This window comes from Hemiscyllium ocellatum, chromosome 31 (assembly GCF_020745735.1).
Source record: "Hemiscyllium ocellatum isolate sHemOce1 chromosome 31, sHemOce1.pat.X.cur, whole genome shotgun sequence".
Taxonomy (NCBI): domain Eukaryota; kingdom Metazoa; phylum Chordata; class Chondrichthyes; order Orectolobiformes; family Hemiscylliidae; genus Hemiscyllium; species Hemiscyllium ocellatum.
In genome coordinates, this window is record NC_083431.1 from 17,790,243 (window position 1) to 17,811,440 (window position 21,198).

General features: G+C 41.1%; 1 protein-coding gene across 1 annotated transcript in view; it reads left to right on the forward strand.

Annotated features, from left to right (window-relative positions):
- nek8 (NIMA-related kinase 8) overlaps window positions 1-21,198 on the forward strand; it is a 73,491-nt gene that overhangs the window by 51,539 nt on the left and 754 nt on the right. Inside the window, exon 13 of the mRNA XM_060848119.1 lies at window positions 6,920-7,078. Coding sequence (XP_060704102.1) covers window positions 6,920-7,078 — 159 coding nt within the window. The remainder of the gene's footprint in view (window positions 1-6,919; window positions 7,079-21,198) is intronic.

The window sequence follows — 21,198 nt, forward strand, 5'->3', positions numbered from 1 at the left end:
ACTAATCTGAAACAAGGAATTAAGACGGCTAAAAGGAGTTATGAGATATCTTTAGCCAACAGGGTTAAGGAAAATCCCAAAGCCTTTTATTCCTATCTAAGGAGCAAGAGGGTAACTAAAGAAACAGTTGGCCCACTCGAGGTCAAAGGAGGAAAGTTATGTGTGGAGTCAGAGAAAATGGATGAGATTCTTAATGAGTACTTTGGGATTGTATTCACCGAGGAGAGAGATGTGATGGATGTTGAGGTTAGGGATACATGTTTGATTACCCTAGCTCAAGTCGGCATAAAGAGGGAGGAAGCGTTCGGTATTCTAAAAGGCATTAAGGTGGATAAGTCCCCAGGTCCAGATGGGATCTATCCCAGCTTACTGCGGGAAGTGAGAAAGGTAATAGCTAGGGCTATTAACAGATAACTTTGCAGCATCCTTGAGCAAGAGTGAGTTCTAGGAGAAGTAAGGAATTGCAAATGTTGTCCCCTTATTTAAGAAGGGTAACAGGGATAATCCAGGTAATTATAAACTGATGAGTATGACGCCAGGAGTAGGGAAGCTGCTGGAGAAGATACTGAGGGATAGGATCGATTTACATTTGGAAGAAAATGGGCTTATCAGTGATAGGTCACATGGTTTTGTGCAGGGAAGGTCATGTCTTACCAACTTAATAGAATTGACAAAGTTGATTGATGAGGGAAGGACAATAGATGTCATATACATGGACTTCAGTAAGGTATTTGACAAGTTTCCCCATGATACACTGATGGAAAAAGTGAGTCTCATGGGGTCCAGGGTGTACTAGCTAGATGGATAGAGAATTGGCTGGGCATCAGGAGAGAGTAGTAGTGGAAGGGAGTTTCTCAAAATGGAGAACTGGACCATGGTGTTCCAGAGGGATCCATGCTGGGACCACTGTAGTTTGTGGTATACATAAGTGATCTGGAGGAAGGTATAGGTGGTCTGATTAGCAAGTTTGCAGATGACACTAAGATTGGCGGAGTAGCAGATAGTGAAGGGGACAGTCAGAGAATGCAGCAGAATATAGATAAATTGGAGAGCTGGGCAGAGAAATGGCAGATGGAGTTCAATCCGGACAAATGCGAGGTGATGCGTTTTGGAAGATCCAATTCTAGAGCAAACTATAGAGTAAATGGAAAAGCCCTAGGGAAAATTGATGTACAGAGAGATCTGGGCATACAGCTCCAATGTACCCTGAGGGTGGAAACACAGGTTGATAGAGTGTGCTTTCCTTCATCGGACGGGATATTGAGAACAAGATTTGGCATGTTATGTCACAGTTGATTAGGACTTTGGTTCGGCCACATTTGGAAAAGTGCATACAGTTCTGGGCGGCATGGTGGCACAGTGGTTAGCACTGCTGCCTCACAGCGCCTGAGACCCGGGTTCAATTCCCGACTCAGGCGACCGACTGTGTGGAGTTTGCACATTCTCCCCGTGTCTGCATGGGTTTCCTCCGGGTGCTCCGGTTTCCTCCCACAGTCCAAAGATGTGCGGGGTCAGGTGAATTGGCCATGCTAAATTGCCCATAGTGTTAGGTAAGGGGCAAATGTAGGGGTATGGGTGGGTTGCGCTTCGGCGGGTCGGTGTGGACTTGTTGGACCAAAGGGCCTGTTTCTACACTGTAAGTAATCTAATCTAATCTAATCTAATCTAATCACTTATATCATGTATTCAAAAAGAATGGGTACCCAATGAACACAGTCTGCCAATTTCTCAGCAACAAACCCAAACAAGCAGACAAAACACGTCCAGAAACCCTGTCCACTCTCCCCTATGTCAAAGACATTTCGGAAATGACTGCCAGACTACTCAGACTCTTGGCATCATGGTAGCCCACAGCAACACACTAAAACAGCAGCTAATGAACTTGAAAGACCCCACACAGCAACAAGCAAAACTAATGTCATTTATTAAATACAGCAAGAACTGCAACAAACACCACATTGGATAAACAGGCAGAAAACTAGCCACCAAGGTACATGAACACAACTAGCCACAAAACGACATGACCCTCTCTCACTAGTATCCTTACATACAGATAAGGAAGGACACCACTCCAACTGGGACAACACATCCATCCTAGGACAAGCCAAACAGAGACATGCACGAGAATTCCTAGAAGCTTGGCATTCTAACCGAAACTCTATCAACACACACATTGACTTAGATCCCATCTGCTATCCCCTGAGAAAAAAGACGGAAATGACATCACCACAGGAAATGACATCACCAACCCAAAGAAACCCAAACAAATAAATACAAAGTAGGAATTATCAACAGTGTTTCGCCTGGAGGCCCACGGAAGATGTTACCTAGTAGGGTGATGAAGCGTTTGGAAATGAACCTTTCAGCTCAGTGAGCAAACATACATCCAGAACCTCAACCAGAGCTATAAATCTTCTTAAAACTCGCTACCAGAAGGATGTTCACCAGGATGTTGCCTGGTATGAAGGGCACTAGCTATGAAGAGAGGTTGAGTAGATTAAGATTATTTCCATTTGAAAGTCAGAGGTTGAGGGGGATCCTGATTGACTTCTACAAAGTCATGAGAGGTATGGACAGGGTGGATAGCAAGAAGCTTTTTTCCCCAGAGTGGGCGACTCAGTTACTAGGGGTCACGAGTTTGAGATGAGAGAGAAAAAGTTTAAGGGAAATATGCGTGGAAAGTTCTTTATGTAAAGGGTGGTGGGTGCCTGGAGCGCGTTGCCAGCGGAGGTGGCAGAAGTAGGCTTGATAGTGTAATTTAAGATGTACCTAGACAGATACATGAACGGGCAGAGGGATACAGATCTGTGGATAATAGATGGCAGGTTTATATAGAGGATTTCGATTTACGCAGACTTGGAGGGCTGAAGGGCCTATTCCTGTGCTGTAATTTTCTTTGTTCTTAATGCCATGTTTTATCTGCAATAAGCCCTCGCAAGCCCTATTTGCAAAAAAAGTTATTCATCACTTACTAGATATTAATAACATTCTCTTCTTCACCATTTTTCAAGTGGTAGCCTATTTTACACGTTAGCTACTATATATGATAAAACTCAGCACCTTCCCTGAAACAAAATTGGAAAATTGTAACTCTAAGTCACTGTTTAATATTTTATATGGACAGAGATATTCATAAACAATTACATAAAATTGTGCGACAATGTTGATAAACAATTACGTAAAATTGTGCGACAATGTTGACAAACAATTACGTTCCCTCGTCAGGTCCACACCCCCCACCAACCCAACCTCCACTCCCGACACCTTCCCCTGCAACCGCAGGAAATGTAAAACTTGCGCCCACACCTCCTCCCTCACTTCCCTCCAAGGCCCCAAGGGATCCTTCCATATCCGCCACAAGTTTACCTGCACCTCCACACACATCATCTATTGCATCCGCTGCACCCGATGTGGCCTCCTCTATATTGGTGAGACAGGCCGCTTACTTGCGGAACGCTTCAGAGAACACCTCTGGGACGCCCGGACCAACCAACCCAACCACCCCGTGGCTCAACACTTTAACTCTCCCTCCCACTCCACCGAGGACATGCAGGACCTTGGACTCCTCCATCAGCAGAACATAACAACACGACGGCTGGAGGAGGAGCGCCTCATCTTCCGCCTGGGAACCCTCCAACCACAAGGAATGAACTCAGATTTCTCCAGTTTCCTCATTTCCCCTCCCCCCACCTTGTCTCAGTCGGTTCCCTCAACTCAGCACCGCCCTCCTAACCTGCAATCTTCTTCCTGACCTCTCCGCTCCCACCCCACTCCGGCCTATCACCCTCACCTTGACCTCCTTCCCGAAACGTCGAATTTCCTATTCCTTGGATGCTGCCTAACCTGCTGTGCTTTAACCAGCAACACATTTTCAACTGTGATCTCCAGCATCTGCAGACCTCATTTTTTACTCCTTCCACCTATCACATCTCCATCGCCCCTCCCCCAAGTCCCTCCTCCCTACCTTTTATCTTATCCTGCCTGGCACACTCCTCATTCCTGATGAAGGGCTCTGGCCCGAAACGTCGAATTTCCTGTTCCTTGGATGCTGCCTAACCTGCTGTGCTTTAACCAGCAACACGTTTTCATCAGAGATATTCAATGAAACATAATAATTTACAAATGTTTTTGATAGTTCTGAACAGAAAACAGAATTGTAAACCTGCATTGTGATATTATTAAATGTATTAAAATTTCACCATGCTAAAATGCATTAAAACTGCAATATAATGATATGCATTAACATTTGTACACAATCATATACACTGATTTAAAGCAGTTTTAGGAAGCTGGTAATACAAATAATCTAAAATGGCAATTCAGATAACTGCTGTGCACTGTAGTCATTAAATTTTAAATCTCAGTAAAATCATACACTTGAAGGTACCAACCACATTGTGCACTACACTGCCACTCTCATAGTATCTTCTTTAGCAAAAATCAATTACATTCAGTTTTGGCACTATATTAAGTGCTCTTCCTATTAGTTGAACCATGTAATAACATTATCTTTTAGTTCTATTAATAACAGAAGTGTATTAACCTTTTAGAACATTATGTAGGGATTGCAATTGGCTTTATTGCCCTTTTTCTAGTATACATAAAATCAGCTAAGTCTCCTATTCCTTTTTGCCATCCATCACTCCATTCTGGAAAGTATATGTATTTAAGCTTTGGTGACTAGATACTGCTTGACAGTGCTTTATAATATTACATAGTCCATCAACTGTCATTACCTGGATTGAATACATGTTACTTTGTGAGGTATTTCAGCATTTCTTCCTGCTTTAGAATGTTACTTTGTGGAATTGGAGTCAAAGAAACTTGCTGAAGGAGAGGAGAGGTTGGGTGTGTAAAAATGTGACTATTCTGTGTAAGACTGAATTTTGGGTGTTGAAGAAAAATGAATAATGCAGTATGTGAACTCATGCAGAGATTCTGATCTGAAAATCATTTTTTTCATCAATGAACTATCAACAAAAAAGCTTTACATACTTTTCTTGACTAACTTTTGCTTACAGTCTTTGCCTGTAACTTACTTATTGTTGTGAAAAACTCAAATGTTTATGTACTGCAAGTCATATGGAGAGTTCAACATCACCTGCTGAGTCCAAAAGACATTTGGATATTCTCCAAATGTTTCAGAAAAAGTTTTCACGAGACATTTCCTCCTCTTAAAACTTTCAGTGGCTATAACATGTTGAAGTGCTAATGTAAACTGAAAATGCCTAAATAGTCATGAAGATTTTGCCTCGAATCCACAATATAAACACTGATTAATTGCTTTCTCCTGTCCATGATGTCACATGCTGTCTAATCCTAAATTCTGTTGTTGCACTTTTAAAAAAAAAGGGCTGATATTTGCAATGCACAGAAACCACATTTACTAACTGACAGAAATCAGGGCTGATATTCCCACAGTCAAAACCAGTGTCCTGATCTCCAGCGACTGACCTTAAAATGAGTATAGCTGAATATTTACTTCATGTTAATTAAATTTTGGTAGTCTTAAAGTGCAGGCACAGCTATAGCTTAGCTTTCGAACAGTGCATTATATTTTGCACAGTATAACATTTATCTCATTTATCATCATCAGTTTTGTTTTAATTCATTCATCAGATGTGGCCATTGTGAGCATTTATTGCCCATCTCTAATGATGGTGATCTGCATTCTTGGACCTTGGAATGTAGGAATATGCTCAGTGCTATGAGGAAGGGAATTCCAGCATTTTGATCCATTAGCCGACATGGCATGGCAATTATAATTCCAGTTAGGATAGTGTGTGGCTCAGAGCATAATTTGCAGGTTGTCATACCTCATGTATCTGTGGCCTTGTCCTTCTAAGTGAAAGAAATCATGGCTTTGTGAAGGACTGGGAGAAAGTGAGGACTGCAGATGTTGGAGATCAGGCCTTATTCCTGATGAAAGGTTTTTGTCTGAAACGTCGATTCTCCTGCTCCTCGGATGCTGCCTGACCTGTGCTTTTCCAGCACCACACTCTAAATTTTGCAAAGTACAGTCTGAGGAGCCTGGATGAGTTCGAGTCATAGAGATATACAGCATGGAAACAGACCCTTTATTCCAATTCATCCTTGCCGACCAGATATCCTAAACTAATCTAATCCCTCTAAATCTTTCCTATTCATATACCCATCCTGCCCTGATATTTGTCATATCTTGATAATTTTTCACATTGTTGAGAGACGCAAGTGCTATGGCTGTATTAGAACAGAGTGGCTTGGGGCACGGCTAATTCTGGGCCGCATGTCTTCATGTCTTCAGTTCTATTGCTGGAAGGTCAGGATTGACAGAAGGAGGGATCTAAGTATTCTGGTGTATGAGTCTCAAAAAGTATGCTGGTACAGCCAGTATTTAAGAAAATTACTGTTTACTCTGTGAGTGAATACAGAACTGGGGGGCACCGTTTAAAAATCGGGCTGTCAGCCTTTTAGGACAGTGATGTGGAGATTTCTTTATCTGAGGATTGTGCAACTTTGGAACCCTGTGCTTTGGAAGGTGGTGGAGGTGAGACTGATGAATATTTTTTGAGGCAGAGGTAGATAGATTCTTGTTAGGCAACAGAATCAAATGTTATTGAGGAAGATAGGTGTGCACTTTGAAAAACGAGAAAGATCAGCGTTGACCTTATTAAGTGGTGAAAGTGAGGACTGTAGATGCTGCAGATTAGAGTCGAGAAAAGCACAGCAGGTCAGGCAGCATCCAAGGAGCAGGAATATTAATGTTTCGGGCAAAAGCCCTTCATCAGGACCACTCTTTGGACTCTTATTAAATGATGACCAGACTCAAGGGCTGAGTGATCTTTCTCTTTGTTCGCTATGTTGTACTACCAGACTGTCCAACTCGGGTCCTTTAACTAAGGATTCTGTGAGAAAATGATTGTTTCTTTGATCATTACAGAAACTGGAGAATGTTATACATTTGGCAGTAACCAACACGGACAATTAGGCACCAACACACGTCACAATAATCGATTGCCATACTTGGTTTCTAACCTATGCGGAGTAAAGGTTACCATGGTTGCTTGTGGTGATGCTTTCACAGTCGCGATTGGAGCAGGTATGTAGCAATGGACATGTTGGAATGATAATTAGTGTTTTGTTAAAACTCTGACCAATGCTAAATTGTAAATCCAATTATGTTGATCAAATTAATATTCAATTATATGAACAATTATATCACCCTCTCAGACTGATCTATTGTATTGATCTTGGACACTAAATAGCTGCTTTTAAAATTAAAACTAATCTTGATAAATATATTCTCTTAAATATTTGGATAATTAGAATAATTGCATGACTCAGTGAAGTTGATAAACTATCTTTCAATTAAACCTCTGTTCCAAATATCATGATTGCTCTGAACATTCCTTTATTGCAGAAATACAGTACATTTATATAATTACAGCTTGCCCTGCTTTATTTCTTCATACTCTCCAGTTAAAAGAGGATGCTGGTAATCAAATAGTTTCTGTCTAACTTGGTAGAAATTGCATCAATACCTGATTCGCAAGGCTAATTAATTTTGTGTGCAGGGTGGATGGGTTTTTAAATGTGGTTTCAATGCCATGGAAAGAGGTTATTAATAATGTCTGCCACTAATCATACTGGCTTGTTACTGCTGTCTGGAACATAGAAAGAAGCAAAGAATATTGGAGATGTTTTACAGAACATTTAAAAGTTACAGATAACACTGTAATGGTTCAGTAAGTAAATGTATTGCAGCTTTGGTTATTGGATGTTGCAGCCCAGAAGGACTCCAAGATCTCTCCTTTTTTTTCCCTGAACTAGTTGATCTTAGTTGGAATTCTAGCCAGAGAATAACTGCTGATGTTAACAGCCTTAAACTTAACTTTTCGGTGGGTTCTTGTTGCTGATTGTGACCCTCTAGTTGCTGTATGGAAACCTGTTGATACCATGGTCAGGACTGTCCTCTTTTATAGAAGGGTTTTCTGATCACAGAAAAATTTCTGATTTAAGGATTTTCTGTCTGGCCGCTAATCTGCTTGGAGGAGAGTTTGGGGCAGAGATTAACTTGAGCAGACCTAAAGTCTAATCGTACTTTTTTGTACCGATTGGCTGAAAATCTGCCTGGAGGGGTGCCAAGGGAAGCAGAGGATAGCTGGAGTAGATTGTGAAAGACTGTTGCAGCTTGCCTTCTCCCTGATAAATTAGAAAAATTCTTTGATTTTAATAAAGCTACACCTAGATTACCAATCTGAAATTAATAATGAGCTTTTGGCCCTAAGAATTAATGGTCCTCCCACTATCCATAATGATGTTGCATTCTGAAGTAACTCTTCAGAGGGCAGCATTCCAAATGTTTATAAATGTACAGCCTCTCTTTGAGTCAGTCATTCAGGGGCTCAATATCCCCGACATTCATCCTTTTATGTAAGCCATGTCTCCCTGTTTGGATCAGTCAGGGAACTCATAATTTATGACGCCCAGCTGGTTGACCTCATTATAATCACTTCATCCCTTCCCCTCTGAAACAACTGACACAAGGTGGTCTGATTCCTTCGAGAGCCTCCTGGGATGTCTTAGCTGCCTGAACTGCTGTGCTCTTCCAGCACCACTCATCCAAAATCTGGTTTCCAGCATCTGCAGTCATTGTTTTTACCCTGTCTTAACACTGGGTCAGGTTTCTCCAACTTGGAATCCAACATGGGAGATGTGCAACACAGGAGCTTATCTCCTGCACTTGGAACGTTTCACTTGACTTTCACTCCCTTCTTTTGGATGCAGAGGCTTCAAGGTGGCCACTTCCATCATGTCCATGTCTGATTCAGAGGATTTGACAAATGTTTGATGGAGAGGGTGAATCAACAGGTCCCTGAAGTATTTCTGAAGGTTCTGACTGCTCCCAAACAGTCAGTGAACTTGCAGAATTCAAATGGTTCACATGCTTATTCGGGACATTGCACCTACCCAGAGTTTCGAAGTCACTTGTCCTGATTTCATGTAAATCATGTTTCTTAACCCATGCAAGGCCATTTCTATGATTCTTCCACCAAACTTTGAACCATGTATCAAATTGTCTTTCTCGCTTGTTGGAGTTTTGGGTTTGGACCAGAGTTCCTGATGCTGTTTCAAACCCCACCACCTCCCCCCACAAGCGCACGCACAATGGTGACAGGATGGATGCCAGGTTGTGTATGCACTTTTCATGGTAATTTACCAGACCCAGACATGACCTAAGTTCTTTGACAAACAGGGGAGCCAGGGCACATTTGATCACCTTCAGTATACCTTCCAATGGGTGCAATATGGTCTTGTTGATCCTGTAGCCCACATAAGTCACTTGGGGAGGCCTGGAGCTCATATTTTCCCTTCTTAGTTTTCCCTGTTATCAGGATGTCACTGAGGTAAATGGTGACTTGAGGTAGGCTGATGATATGCTGAATGATATGCTGACTTGTGTATTGGTACAAGCCCTTATAGATATTAATTATAGTATACTTCACAGAATCCTGGTCTAAATGCAATTGCAAATATGCATGATTTATGTCAAGCTTTGCAAAGGACAACCTCTGCCTGCTTTGCGTACAAATCCTCTATCTGCAGGATTGGGTATTTATCCAACTGTGATAAATGATTTACTGTTTGTTTAAAATTCTCACAAATGCAGACTGACCCATCAGGCTTCAAAATTGGTACAACTGGTGTCCTCTTCCATGGTTTCAACTGGTTTGATTCCTTCGCTTTCCAATCTTCTGAGTTCTGCTTCTACTTTTGCCATTGAAGAATTGTGGAATTGCTTCCTGGTTAACATGCAAAGTCGCTTTGGCTCCTCTGATAGTCCCAAGACTTATTGATATGTGTTGTTATTTCTGGTTTGTTACCCGTGCTACGTGCAAGCGAGGCGAGGAACAGGGAGAGAGAGGAGTTGAACACATGGCTACAGGGAAGGTGCATGAGGGAAGGTTTTGGATTCCTGGATAATTGGGGTTCTTTCAGGGATCGGTGGGATCTCGACAAACAGGATGGTCTTCACCTGGACCAGAGGGGTACCAATATCCTGGGGGGAAAGTTTGCTTATGTTCTTCGGGTTGGCTTAGAGGGATGGGAACCTAAATTGTAGTTAGAGTATAGAGGAGGGAGGTCCGAAGTAAGGCTACAGGGTGGCAAGAGGGCACTGGCAAGCAGAAAGTTGGTTTGAAGTGTCTATTTCAATGTCAGGAGCATCTGGGAATAAGATGGGTGAACTTGCAGCATGTGTTGGTGCCTGGGATTTCGATGTTGTGGCCATTTCAGAGACATGGATAAAGCAGGGACAGGAACAGTTATTGCCGGTTCCAGGATTTAGATGTTTCAATAAGAACCGTGAAGATGGTAAAAGAGGTGGGAGTGTGGCCTTGTTAGTCAAGGACAGTATTACAACTGCAGAAAGGACGTTTGAGGACTCGTCAACTGAGGTAGTACTGGCTGAGATTAGAAACCAGAAGGAGCGATCACCCTGTTGGGAGTTTTCTATAAGCCTCCGAATAGTTCCAGAGATGTAGAGGAAAGGATAGAAAAGATGATTCTTGTTAGGATTGCTATAGTTCAAGTACTTTAGATGGGTCAGTTTTTGTCCATTGTGTCCAGGAGGGTTTTCTGACACAGTATGTAGACAGGCCAACAAAGGGTGAGGCCACATTAGATTTAGTACTGGGTGGTGAACCCACCAGGTGTTAGATTTGGAGATTGGTGAGCACTTTGGTGATAGTGACCACAATTCAGCTATGTTTACGTTTGCAATGGAAGGGGATAGGTATACACCGGAGGGCAAGAGCTACAGCTGGGGGAAAGGCAATTACGATGCGATTAGACAAGATTTAGGATGAATAGGATGAGGAAGGAAACTGCAGGGAATGGGCACAATAGAAATGTGGAGTTTAGGACAGAGATGTGAAGGCTTAGTTAGGGTGATAGAGAGTTACAAGGTAGCCAGGAAAGACCTATAGAGAGAGGTCAGATGAGCGAGATGGGGACATAAGAAGTTATTGGCAGATAGGATCAGGGAAAATCCTAAAGCTTTCTATAGGTATATAAGGGATAAAAGAATAATTGGGGTAAGGTTAGGGCCAATCAAGGACTGTAGTGGGAGCTTGTGCGTGAAGTCAGAGGAGATAGGGAAAGTACTAAATGAATATTTTTGTCAGTATTCACACTGGAAAAAGACGATGTTGATGGGGAGAATACTGAGAAACAGGCAACTAGACTAGATGGGATTGAGGTTCAGAAGGAGGAGGTGTTAGAAATTCTGGAAATTGTGAAAATAGAAATATCCCCTGGGCCGGATGGGATTTATTCTTGGATTCTCTGGGAAGCCAGGGAGGAGATTGCCGAGCCTTTGGCTTTGATCTTTGTGTTGCCATTGTCTACAAGAATAGTACCAGAAGACTGGAGGATAGCAAATGTTGTTCTCTTGTTCAGGAAGGGGAGTAGAGGCAACCCTGGTAATTACAGACCAATGAGTCTTACTTTGGTTGTGGGTAAAGTGTTGGAAAAGTTATAAGAGATAGGATTTATAATAATCTCAATAGGAATAAGTTGATTTGGGATAATCAGCTTAGTTTCGTGAAGGGTAGATCTTGCCTCCCAAACCTTATTGAGTTCTTTGAGAAGGTGACGAAACAGGTGGATGAGGGTAAAGCTGTTGATGTGTGTATGGATTTCAGTAAAGCATTTGATAAGGTTCCACATGGTAGGCTACTGCACAAAACTTGGAGGTATGGGATTGAGAGCAATTTAGCAGTTTGGATCAGATATTGGCTAGCTAAAAGAAGACAATGGGTAGTGGTCGATGGGAAATGTTGGGGTTCACCTATCAGTGGTGTACCCCAAGGATTTGTTTTGGGTCCGCTGCTATTTGTCATTTTTAGAAACTACCTGGATGAGGACCTAGAAGGGCAGGTTATACATTTGCAGATGACACTAAGGTCGGTACAGTTGTGGACAGTGCCGAGGATGTTGTAGGTTACAGAGGGACATAGATCAGCTGCAGAGATGGACTGAGAGGTAGCAAATAAAGTTTCATGCAGAAAAGTGTGAAGTGATTCACTTTGAAAGGAGTAACAGGAATGCAGAGTACTGGGTGAATGGGAAGATTCTTGGTAGTGTTAATGAGCAGAGAGATCTCGGTGTCCATGTACATGGATCTCTCAAAGTTGCCACCTAGGTTGATACGGCTGTGAAGAAGGCATATGGTGTGTAAGCTTTTATTAGTAGAGGGATTGAGTATCAGAACCATGGGGTCATGCTGCAGCTGTACAAAACTCTGGTGCGGCTACACTTGGAGTATTGTGTGAAGTTCTGGTCACCGCATTATTGGAAGGATGTGGGAGCTTTGGAAAGGGCTCCGAGGAGATTTACTAGGGTGTTCCCTGGTATGGAGAGAAAGCCTTACGAGGAAAGGTTGAGGGACTTGAGGTTGTTTTCGTTAGAGACATGAAAGTTGAGAGGTGACTTAATTGAGACATATAAGATAATCAGAGGGTTAGATTGGGTGGAGAGTCTTTTTCCTCGGATGGTGATGGATAGCATGAGGGAGCATAGCTTCAAATTGAGGGATGATAGATATAGGGCAGATGTCAGAGGTAATTTCTTTACTCGGAGCGTATTGGGGTGTGGAACGCATGGCCAGCAACAGGAGTAGTCTCTCCAACTTTACAGGCATTTAAATGATCATTGCCTCGGCCTATGGATGAGAATGAAATAGTGTGGAATAGACAGACTTCAGTTTGGTTTCACAGGTCGGCGCAACATTGAGGGCTGAACAGCGTGTACTATGCTGTAATGTTCTATGTTCTATATTTGACTTCCAGGTATTTAATTAGGACTTCACTCAGGCAGCCATTTTCTAATTGAAAAATGTTGAGCCAATCCAGGTGAATTTCTTGCAACCAATTTTGCCCCATTGAGCTGGGCCTGAGCCTTCTACTACAATCTCTGGTAGCCCAAACCAGTCCTGATATGGGTTCTAGCCAAGCTAAAATCTTGTGTAAATTTAAGGAATCCAGAGTGAATGTTACTAAAAAATGGTTCTGCAATCATTGATTATGATGGCACTGATTTTGATTCCATTTGAATCGGATGGCGATTTCACCAGAATTTATCTTGAATGATTCTACTTTGGATTTTGCTAAGCAATTTAATTGTTCCAAATCAGATGCAGGTGCAAATTCCTGGACACCCTACTGGCCTACAACTTAAGTTACTCCATTTAAGTCTAGTCGAGCTCTGTTGCTATTACGAATCCGCATATCAACAACAATTACAGTGTCTTACCGCGAGGGTTACTGAAGAAAATTGTAACTGTTTGGCCGAGACTTTGCTTTGTTTTGCTTTGGGGTTTTGCTGTGGGCTGACCTTGAGTTACTCCTATCAGAATATTTCCTGAGTGAGGCTATGCAGTTGCTTGCACTCAAGTAGTGTTCTCCAAGCTCAGGCGGACTGGCGAGGATGTCCATTTCCATTAGAATACCTTGCAATTCATGTGCTCTGCTTGCTGCATCTTCCAATAGTAAAGCCAGTTGGAGTGCTTGTTTGAAGTCCGGTTGAGCTTCTACCAGTAGGCATTTTTTGCACAGTCACATCAATAATCCCTTAACTATATGGCGGGGGGTGGGGGGGGGGGGGAGGGATGTGGTCTCTAAGCATCTAGTTAAGGTTTAAAACAAATTCACAGCCTTCTGCCAGCTATAACCTAGTCGAAAACCCGGTTCTCAAATTGCCGAGTAAAAGCAATATCCTGTCACAAGGAGGTTTGGAGTTTCCTTGATTGTTCAATCAATTCTTGAAAGGCTTTCATTTAGGTTGCCTCAGGAAGAGTTAGGCTTCTAATAACAGAAAAAGCTGCGGCTCCACAGGCAGTCAGGACAATTGCCTTGTTGTTTTTCATTTGCTGCAATGCCATTTGACTGGAAGAAATAATGCATTCTTTTCACATATTGAGCCTCATCTTCAATGGCAGGGTCAAATGAGTCAAGCTTCCCAAACAGAGGCATGATGTTACAAAATGCTTGCCCCCAACTCCAAAGTGACTGCTATGAATGGGTATCTTCAGGATCAAGCTTTACTCTCATTGCCACTGAAGTAACTCTTCAGAGGCCAGCATTCCATCACCAGTCATCCTTTATTTACAAATACAGAGTCTTCCACAATAGCACTGCCTGTCCTTGAGTCAGGCATTCAGAGGCTCAGTGCAGAGGAACCTCGATTATCCGAATATCAATTATCTGAATTTCGGATTATCCAAAGGGGATCTCAACGTCCCGATAGAAACATTACGTCAGAGAGTGTAACAACCCTCATCGCATTTTTTGTTTACAGGTACAATGATTTAGAATGAACTTGACTTACTGAAATGCTGCCGAGAACAGCCCTGGACAGTCCAGGCACCGTCTCCAAAGGACTGACTCCCCCGGCGTTTAGTATGCTTTCCTTTATTGGTCAGAGTGTTGAGTACAGGAGTTGGGAGGTCATGTTGCGGCTGTATAGGACACTGGTTAGGATACTGTTGGAATACTGTGTGCACTTCTGGTCTTCTTCCTATCCGAAAGATGATGTGAAACTGGAAAGGGTTCAGAAAAGATTTACAAGGATGTTGCCAAGGTTGGAGGATTTGAGCTATAGGGAGAGGCTGGGACTATTTTCCCTGGAGCGTTGGAGGCTGAGGGGTGACCTTATAGAGGTTTACAAAATTATGAGGTGCATGGATAGGGTAAATAGGCAAAGTCTTTTCTCTGGGGTGGGGGAGTCCAGAACTAGAGGGCATAGGTTTAGGGTGAGAGGGGAAAGATATAAAAGAGACCTAAGGGGAAACTTTTTCACGCAGAGGGTGGTATGTGTATGGAATTAGCAACCAGAGGAAGTGGTGGAGGCTAGTACAATTGCAACATTTAAAAGGCATTTGGATGGGTATTGAACAGGAAGGGTTTGGAGGGATATGGGCCGGGTGCTGGCAGGTGGGACTAGATTGGGTTGGGATATCTGGTTGGTATGAACGGGTTGGATGGAAAGGTCTGTTTCCGTGCTGTACATCTCTATAACTCTATGTATTCCAAATATCTATCATTTTATGTCAGCCAGGCTTTCCTGATTGGATTAAATTAACAGCCCCAATCAGGAAATCCATATTCTGAGGTCTAGCTGGCTGATTTTCATTACAATTGCTACGGATTTTAGTTTAAAATCCGTTGTTAAGACATAATTGATATGTTGGTTGAGGTTTTCTTATCATTTTTGTGATGTTGCAATCTGGGCTGTGGTGAATCCAATCGATAAGTAGTTCTTTCCTGGTTACTGCTCATGGGAAATCCCAGAAACAAAGGAGAGTGGAGCGTGCATGTTTGAGAAAAACAATTCTTTCTCAAATCCATGAAGCCAATATAAATTGCTAATAGTATCCAACAGCAATCAATGCTGTTCTTAGTGAGTGAAGACCCTTCAGGGAGTAGGGAGGAGTGATGATTATAAGAGAAATGAAAAATCTAGACCTTGGTGTCCCGGATCAGAATTGAAGTCCTGACATTTGGATGTAATGGGTTGCTGCAAAGCCAAATGCAAGTCACTGACTTTTAAAGAGAACAGCTAAACAGAATAAATTGAAGTGGAGAAAAGACCTCAAGATATTTCCATTCTGCAAAGTTTGCAATGTTCCTATGTCAATATACATTTCTAATGCTATCCAACAGCAATCAGTGCTACTCGCGGTGAGTGAAAAACTTTTGGACTTGTTTTTGGAAGTAATGACCAAAATGAATCAGTGCCAGGAAGAATGTACTTGAAGCTGAGTATGAAATAGAAGCTGATTGAAGCTTGGAACAAGTTGTCTTTCCCTATCAATTCTATTTTTTGAGGATTTCGTTTTAAAAAAAATTATGATACCAAAACATGCCATTTTGTTAAATGCACTATAGTTGCATTTATCCTTGATTTGAGCAGTTATCTTAGTAACACACATTCCCTCTTTAATCTCTTGTCATTTAATCCCCTTTCCTCCAACTGCCTACCTGGTGAATTGTTAAATGTACCTCTGCAGTCACTTAACTCTTATAGTGTATCTCACAGCCTCTCAGTTCTTGTATTAAAAAGAAATTCCTCTTGCTCTCTGTTCTAAATTTCTTGTATTTATTCTTATCTTTTTATCCTTGCTTGGATAGTTTCTATCTACTCTTCCTTATGCTTTCATAATTTTAGTCATCTCTATCAAATCACCCTAGACTCTTAATTAATTCAGTAATAATAGCATCACCCTTTCAAGATATCAACTATATTATTTAATAGTATCCTCGTGAATCTATGCTGTATTCCTTTAGTATCTATTTAGTAATATGAAGCTGGAAATACTCCTTATAGTACTCTAGCTGCGGTCTTACTGTGATTTAATATGGATTTATCATTGTCTAATTCTTGTTCTGTAATTCTCTTGTCATAAAATCCAGTATTCCTTCACCTTTTTAATGGCCAATCGAGTTGAGATGTTTTCAGCACCCATGATTTTATACTTCCAAATCTTGTGACTCTTCTGCATCAATCAGTTTTTCCATCCCTTCCTGCCCCATTCAAAGTACAATTATTATTTGTTCTTCACATAGCATGTACCACCTTAAGTTTATAATATTCTTATAATATTCACTTGTTTTCTTTTGTTGTCAATTATTACAAAGTCTTCTGTTAACACTTGGCCTCCAAATTTCCATCTAGCCTTGTATCCAAATAATTGATTTGTAGACTTTTTAATCAATCTGGCCCTGACCAATGAATGAGATGTCACTACCTGCTTCTAGCCATTCCAAGAAACTGCCTTTACTCCTACACCTTCTTTCCTTCATTTTATTGTTTGCTGTCTGCTTGCTGATTCCGTATTCCTTAGTGTTCCATGAAAATAAAAATGTGGTGACATTTGTCACATTTGCAATGTATATTAATTACTTGGATGACAGAAGTGAATGTACTACTGTTAAATTTGCAAATGACACAAAAATAAATGGGAACACAGGTAATAAGGATGATACCAGGAGTCTACAGAAGGATTTAGATAGGTTATGCAGATAGACTAAAACTTGTAAGTGGAATATAATGTCGGAAAATGTGAGGTTATGCACATCGGCAGGAAGATTAGAAGAGCTGAATATTATTTAAATGGGGAAAAGTTGCAGAAAGCTGTAGCACAGAGGAATTTTGGAAGGTCCTAATGGATGAATCACAAGAAGCTAGCATCCAAGTTTAACAGACCATAGGGAAAGCAAATTGAATGCTGCCCTTTATTTCAGAGGGAATGATATATGAAATTGGGAGGTCTTGCTAAAACTATACAAGGCACTGGTCAGACCAAAACTAGAATACTGTGAATAGTTTTGCTCCCCTTATCTGAGGAAAGATACACTGGCATTGGAGACAGTCCATAGACTGTTGATTTGTGGTATGGAAGGATTTTATTATGAGGAGAGGTAGCTCCTTTCACATCATATCATTGAATCCCTACATGTGAAAGTAGGCAGTTTAGCCCACTGAGTCCATACCAACCGAAGGGCATGCCGACTAGATCCACTCTATCCCTGTAACCCTGCATTGCTCATGGCTAATCCACCTAGCCTACACATCCCTGAATACTATGAGCAATTTAGCACAGCCAATCCATCTAACCTGCCCAACTTTGGACTGCCGGAGGAAACCAAGGAAACCCAGACAGAGATGGGGAGAATGTGCAAACTCCATACAGACAGTCACCCAAGGCTAGAATTGAACGTGGGTCCCTGGCACTGTGGACAGCAGTACGAACCATCGCGCCACCCCTTGAGTAGGTTCAGCTTGTATTTAATTGAGTTTAGGACAATGAGTGGAGATATTATCAAAATATATATGATTCTTAGAGGGCTTACCATGATAGATGCAAGGAAGTTGTTCTCCCTTTTGGGGAGTGTAGGACCAATGGGCTTAATCTCTGAGTAAGAAGTGGCCTATCTAAGACAGATGAAGAGTTTTTTTTCTATAAAAGTGGTAAATCTGTAGAACTCTTTATCACAGAGGGCTGTTGAGGGTGGTCATTGAATATATTCAAGGCTGAGATAGAAAGATTGTTGATCTGTAAGGGAATCAAAGGTTACGAGGAAGAGGTAGGAAAGTGAATTTGAGGATTACCAAATCAATCATGATCATTCAATGGAGGAGGCAATTTTGTGATGTCTTCCTAACCATTGAATTGTTGATTTGGTGGCTTTCTGGTGAACACTTCCTGCTGCTGAAAGGTTTACAATATTTTAATTTGGAAATTCTGATGTGGATAAAACTATTTATAGCTTTAAATTTGATTTCTATTTCTACAATGCATGAATTAAAAGGGAAAATACTTTTGTATATGAATTCTGAGAGGGGTAGTGGGCGTCTGGAAAATAATTTATTGTATTGTAAAGTATTTAAATAAGGCTTTAAAACATGAATCTTGAAGGAAATAGTTCAGTGCTTTAAGAAAGAAAATTGTAGAAAGACAATAAACGAACAGTTGCTGAGCAATAAGGTATCCTATATGCCAGACATAGAGGCAGAAACCAGTTCTTTTAGGAAGACTAAACCATCCAAAAGCGTGTGTTTTTCTTCTTTCAGATAGAAGCATGTTGCACAGGGAAGTCTGTAAGAGCAGCAGTACAGTTTAACAGTCTCCAGAGCAATAAGGGCAAGAGAGAAACATTTGTGGATTGTTTAATGTCAGAAAATGAAAGCTCCAGAGATCGAAGACTGTTGAAGAGAAATAAGGAATCTAATAGGTGAGCTGTGTTGGCAGTTTAAGGGTCTCATGAAGAGGCATTAAATAAAGAAAATGGCATTGAGTGAATATGGACATTTATCAGAATGAAACTAAGTTCAGCAGTGCCCACGGAAAAGGAAGCTAGAAAATGGAAGCAGGGTGACCCTTCCTGAACGTTGAGTATCTATAAAGTTCTTGTGGGATCTGTAAGAGTTGAATATTTCTGATACTTGTAATAAGTTCAAATAGTTCACATTGAGGTGTAAAATCAAATTTTCTTTCTTTTTATATACAATGGGCGGCATGGTGGCTCAGAGGTTGGCACTGCTGTCTCACAGCACCAGGGTCCCGGGTTCAATCCCAGCCTCTGTGTGGAGATTGCTCATTCTTCCCATGTCTGCATGGGTTTCCTCTGGGTACTCCGGTTTCCTCCCACAGTCCAAAGATGTGCAGATCAGGTGAATTGGCCATGCTAAATTGCCCATAGTATTAGGTGCATTTTTGTCAGAGGGAAATGGAACTGGGTGAGTTACTCTTCAGAGAGTCGCTGTGGAATTGTTGGGCCGAAGGGCATGCTTCCACACTGTAGGGAATCTAATCTAATTTAATCTAATCAATAAATTTTGTTCTTTTGTTAAAAGTAGACCAGCAGCCTCTTTTGGATATATCCAGTGATTTACCACAATAGTAGTCAAATTGCAAAAGTAATATTTGTGACCTTTAAAGCCAGATTTCACTCTAGAATCTGACCTGTCCAATATTACCACCATCTGTGATTATAACACTGCAAACGTCTTCCAGGTGATTTTGAAAGCAAACCGTGGCTTCCACGCCGTGTAGCCTTCTAAACACAGCCCTTTTCCAAATAAATAGTGGTATGTATATTGATTCCAACATTCCATGTTGTCCTGAAACATCTTGAGAATTTGAAACAGTCAATGGCTTTGTTTTCGAATTATTCGTTCCATTTGATATGCTTTCAGATTGGTTTCAGGAAAAGGAATTAATTTGTGCCAGTCTGGAATGTACCTCTTGTTCTATCTGAGACTGAGAAATGGTTTCAATCCACAAAAGGCATCAGGTGACTCTTGGGCAGATATGTATTTCGGCCTTTTGTGTACAGGCATTCACTACATAATTGCGTCTTGCTCAGGTGATCATACTTTTGTGATCATAAAGAGTGCAAGTCAACAAGCATGGTGATCTTTAGATAACATGGTCGATCTTGAATTTGTCCACATCTGATATCCACATAATTGCAATTTTTAGCCGAAGTCACTGGTTGAAAATTAGCTAGAATTTCATGCTAAAACTATCTCAATAGTGTTATAAAGTGGAAGGTGACCCCCTCTGAGAAGTAAAACTGAATCAGCCAAAGGGGACCACTTCACCATATAATCTGTTAAAATGAATGTGAAAAGGGATGTAATCCGTTCTTTTTCAGCAGCTTCTACTGGTTAAATAAAATAAATCCCTAATGCTCACTTTACAATCCATAAGTAACAATTTATTTATCTAGCGCTAACAGTGAACAAATTAGCTAAACTATTAACCTGACTGAACAATTCCCTTCCAACTACTAACTATTCCCGAATAATGCAAGATTCTAATGGAACGTGGTTCCAATAAACACAAATTCCGCTTATATAACAAAACAATAGAATTTAATCTTTCGAAATTACAGCCAGGTTACGTGTCTTTCAGAACTCTGTGTCTTCTCTGCTGAGCTTTCTGTCAGGAACGTTTTCTCTGTAGGTTCTTCTGTCATGAATTTAGATAGTGTGCCGCAGTACCATGGTAAATAGATAGTGCTTTCTCAAAGAGCTGAGAGCTGTTATCTCTTAGCAGATGGTAGTTAGCTCTGCCAATTTTTCAACTGCCTCCTTTTATACTCTTGATGACCTATCAATATTTTTACAATCGGATTGGTCCTAGGTTATCAAACCATCAGATTTAAATTTAACAGGTTTTTGCTATCTAAATATCTGGTTTAAATTGATTGGCTAAGTTCAAAATTTGTCTTGGTAAAAACTGCTGCTTGGTCTGCTAACTGCATGGCCTTTTGACACAGATGTTTAAATTTGAGTGCTGTCTGTGTACCTGCAAAAACCCCCAAGCTGCTCCAAAACATCCCGTTTAAATTTGTGAGTGCAAGGGAGGGAACACCATCTTTTAATGGGACCATGCAACGTTTTCTTAATTTTACAAACGCCAGCTTCGCAACAATAGGCCTGGGTCACTGAAGTCAATTGTTTCAATCAAGTGGTTCTACAGTTAAGATGAACTAAAGATCAAACTTGAGATCTTCCTGGCCAATGTGGCATTGTATCACGGTAGATTATACTGTTAGTCTTCCAGTGTTTAATACAGATCGGTTAATAAGATTCACATATTTGATCTTGAATACCAGTAAGAATGCTTGCATTTTAGTTTAATATTTGCAG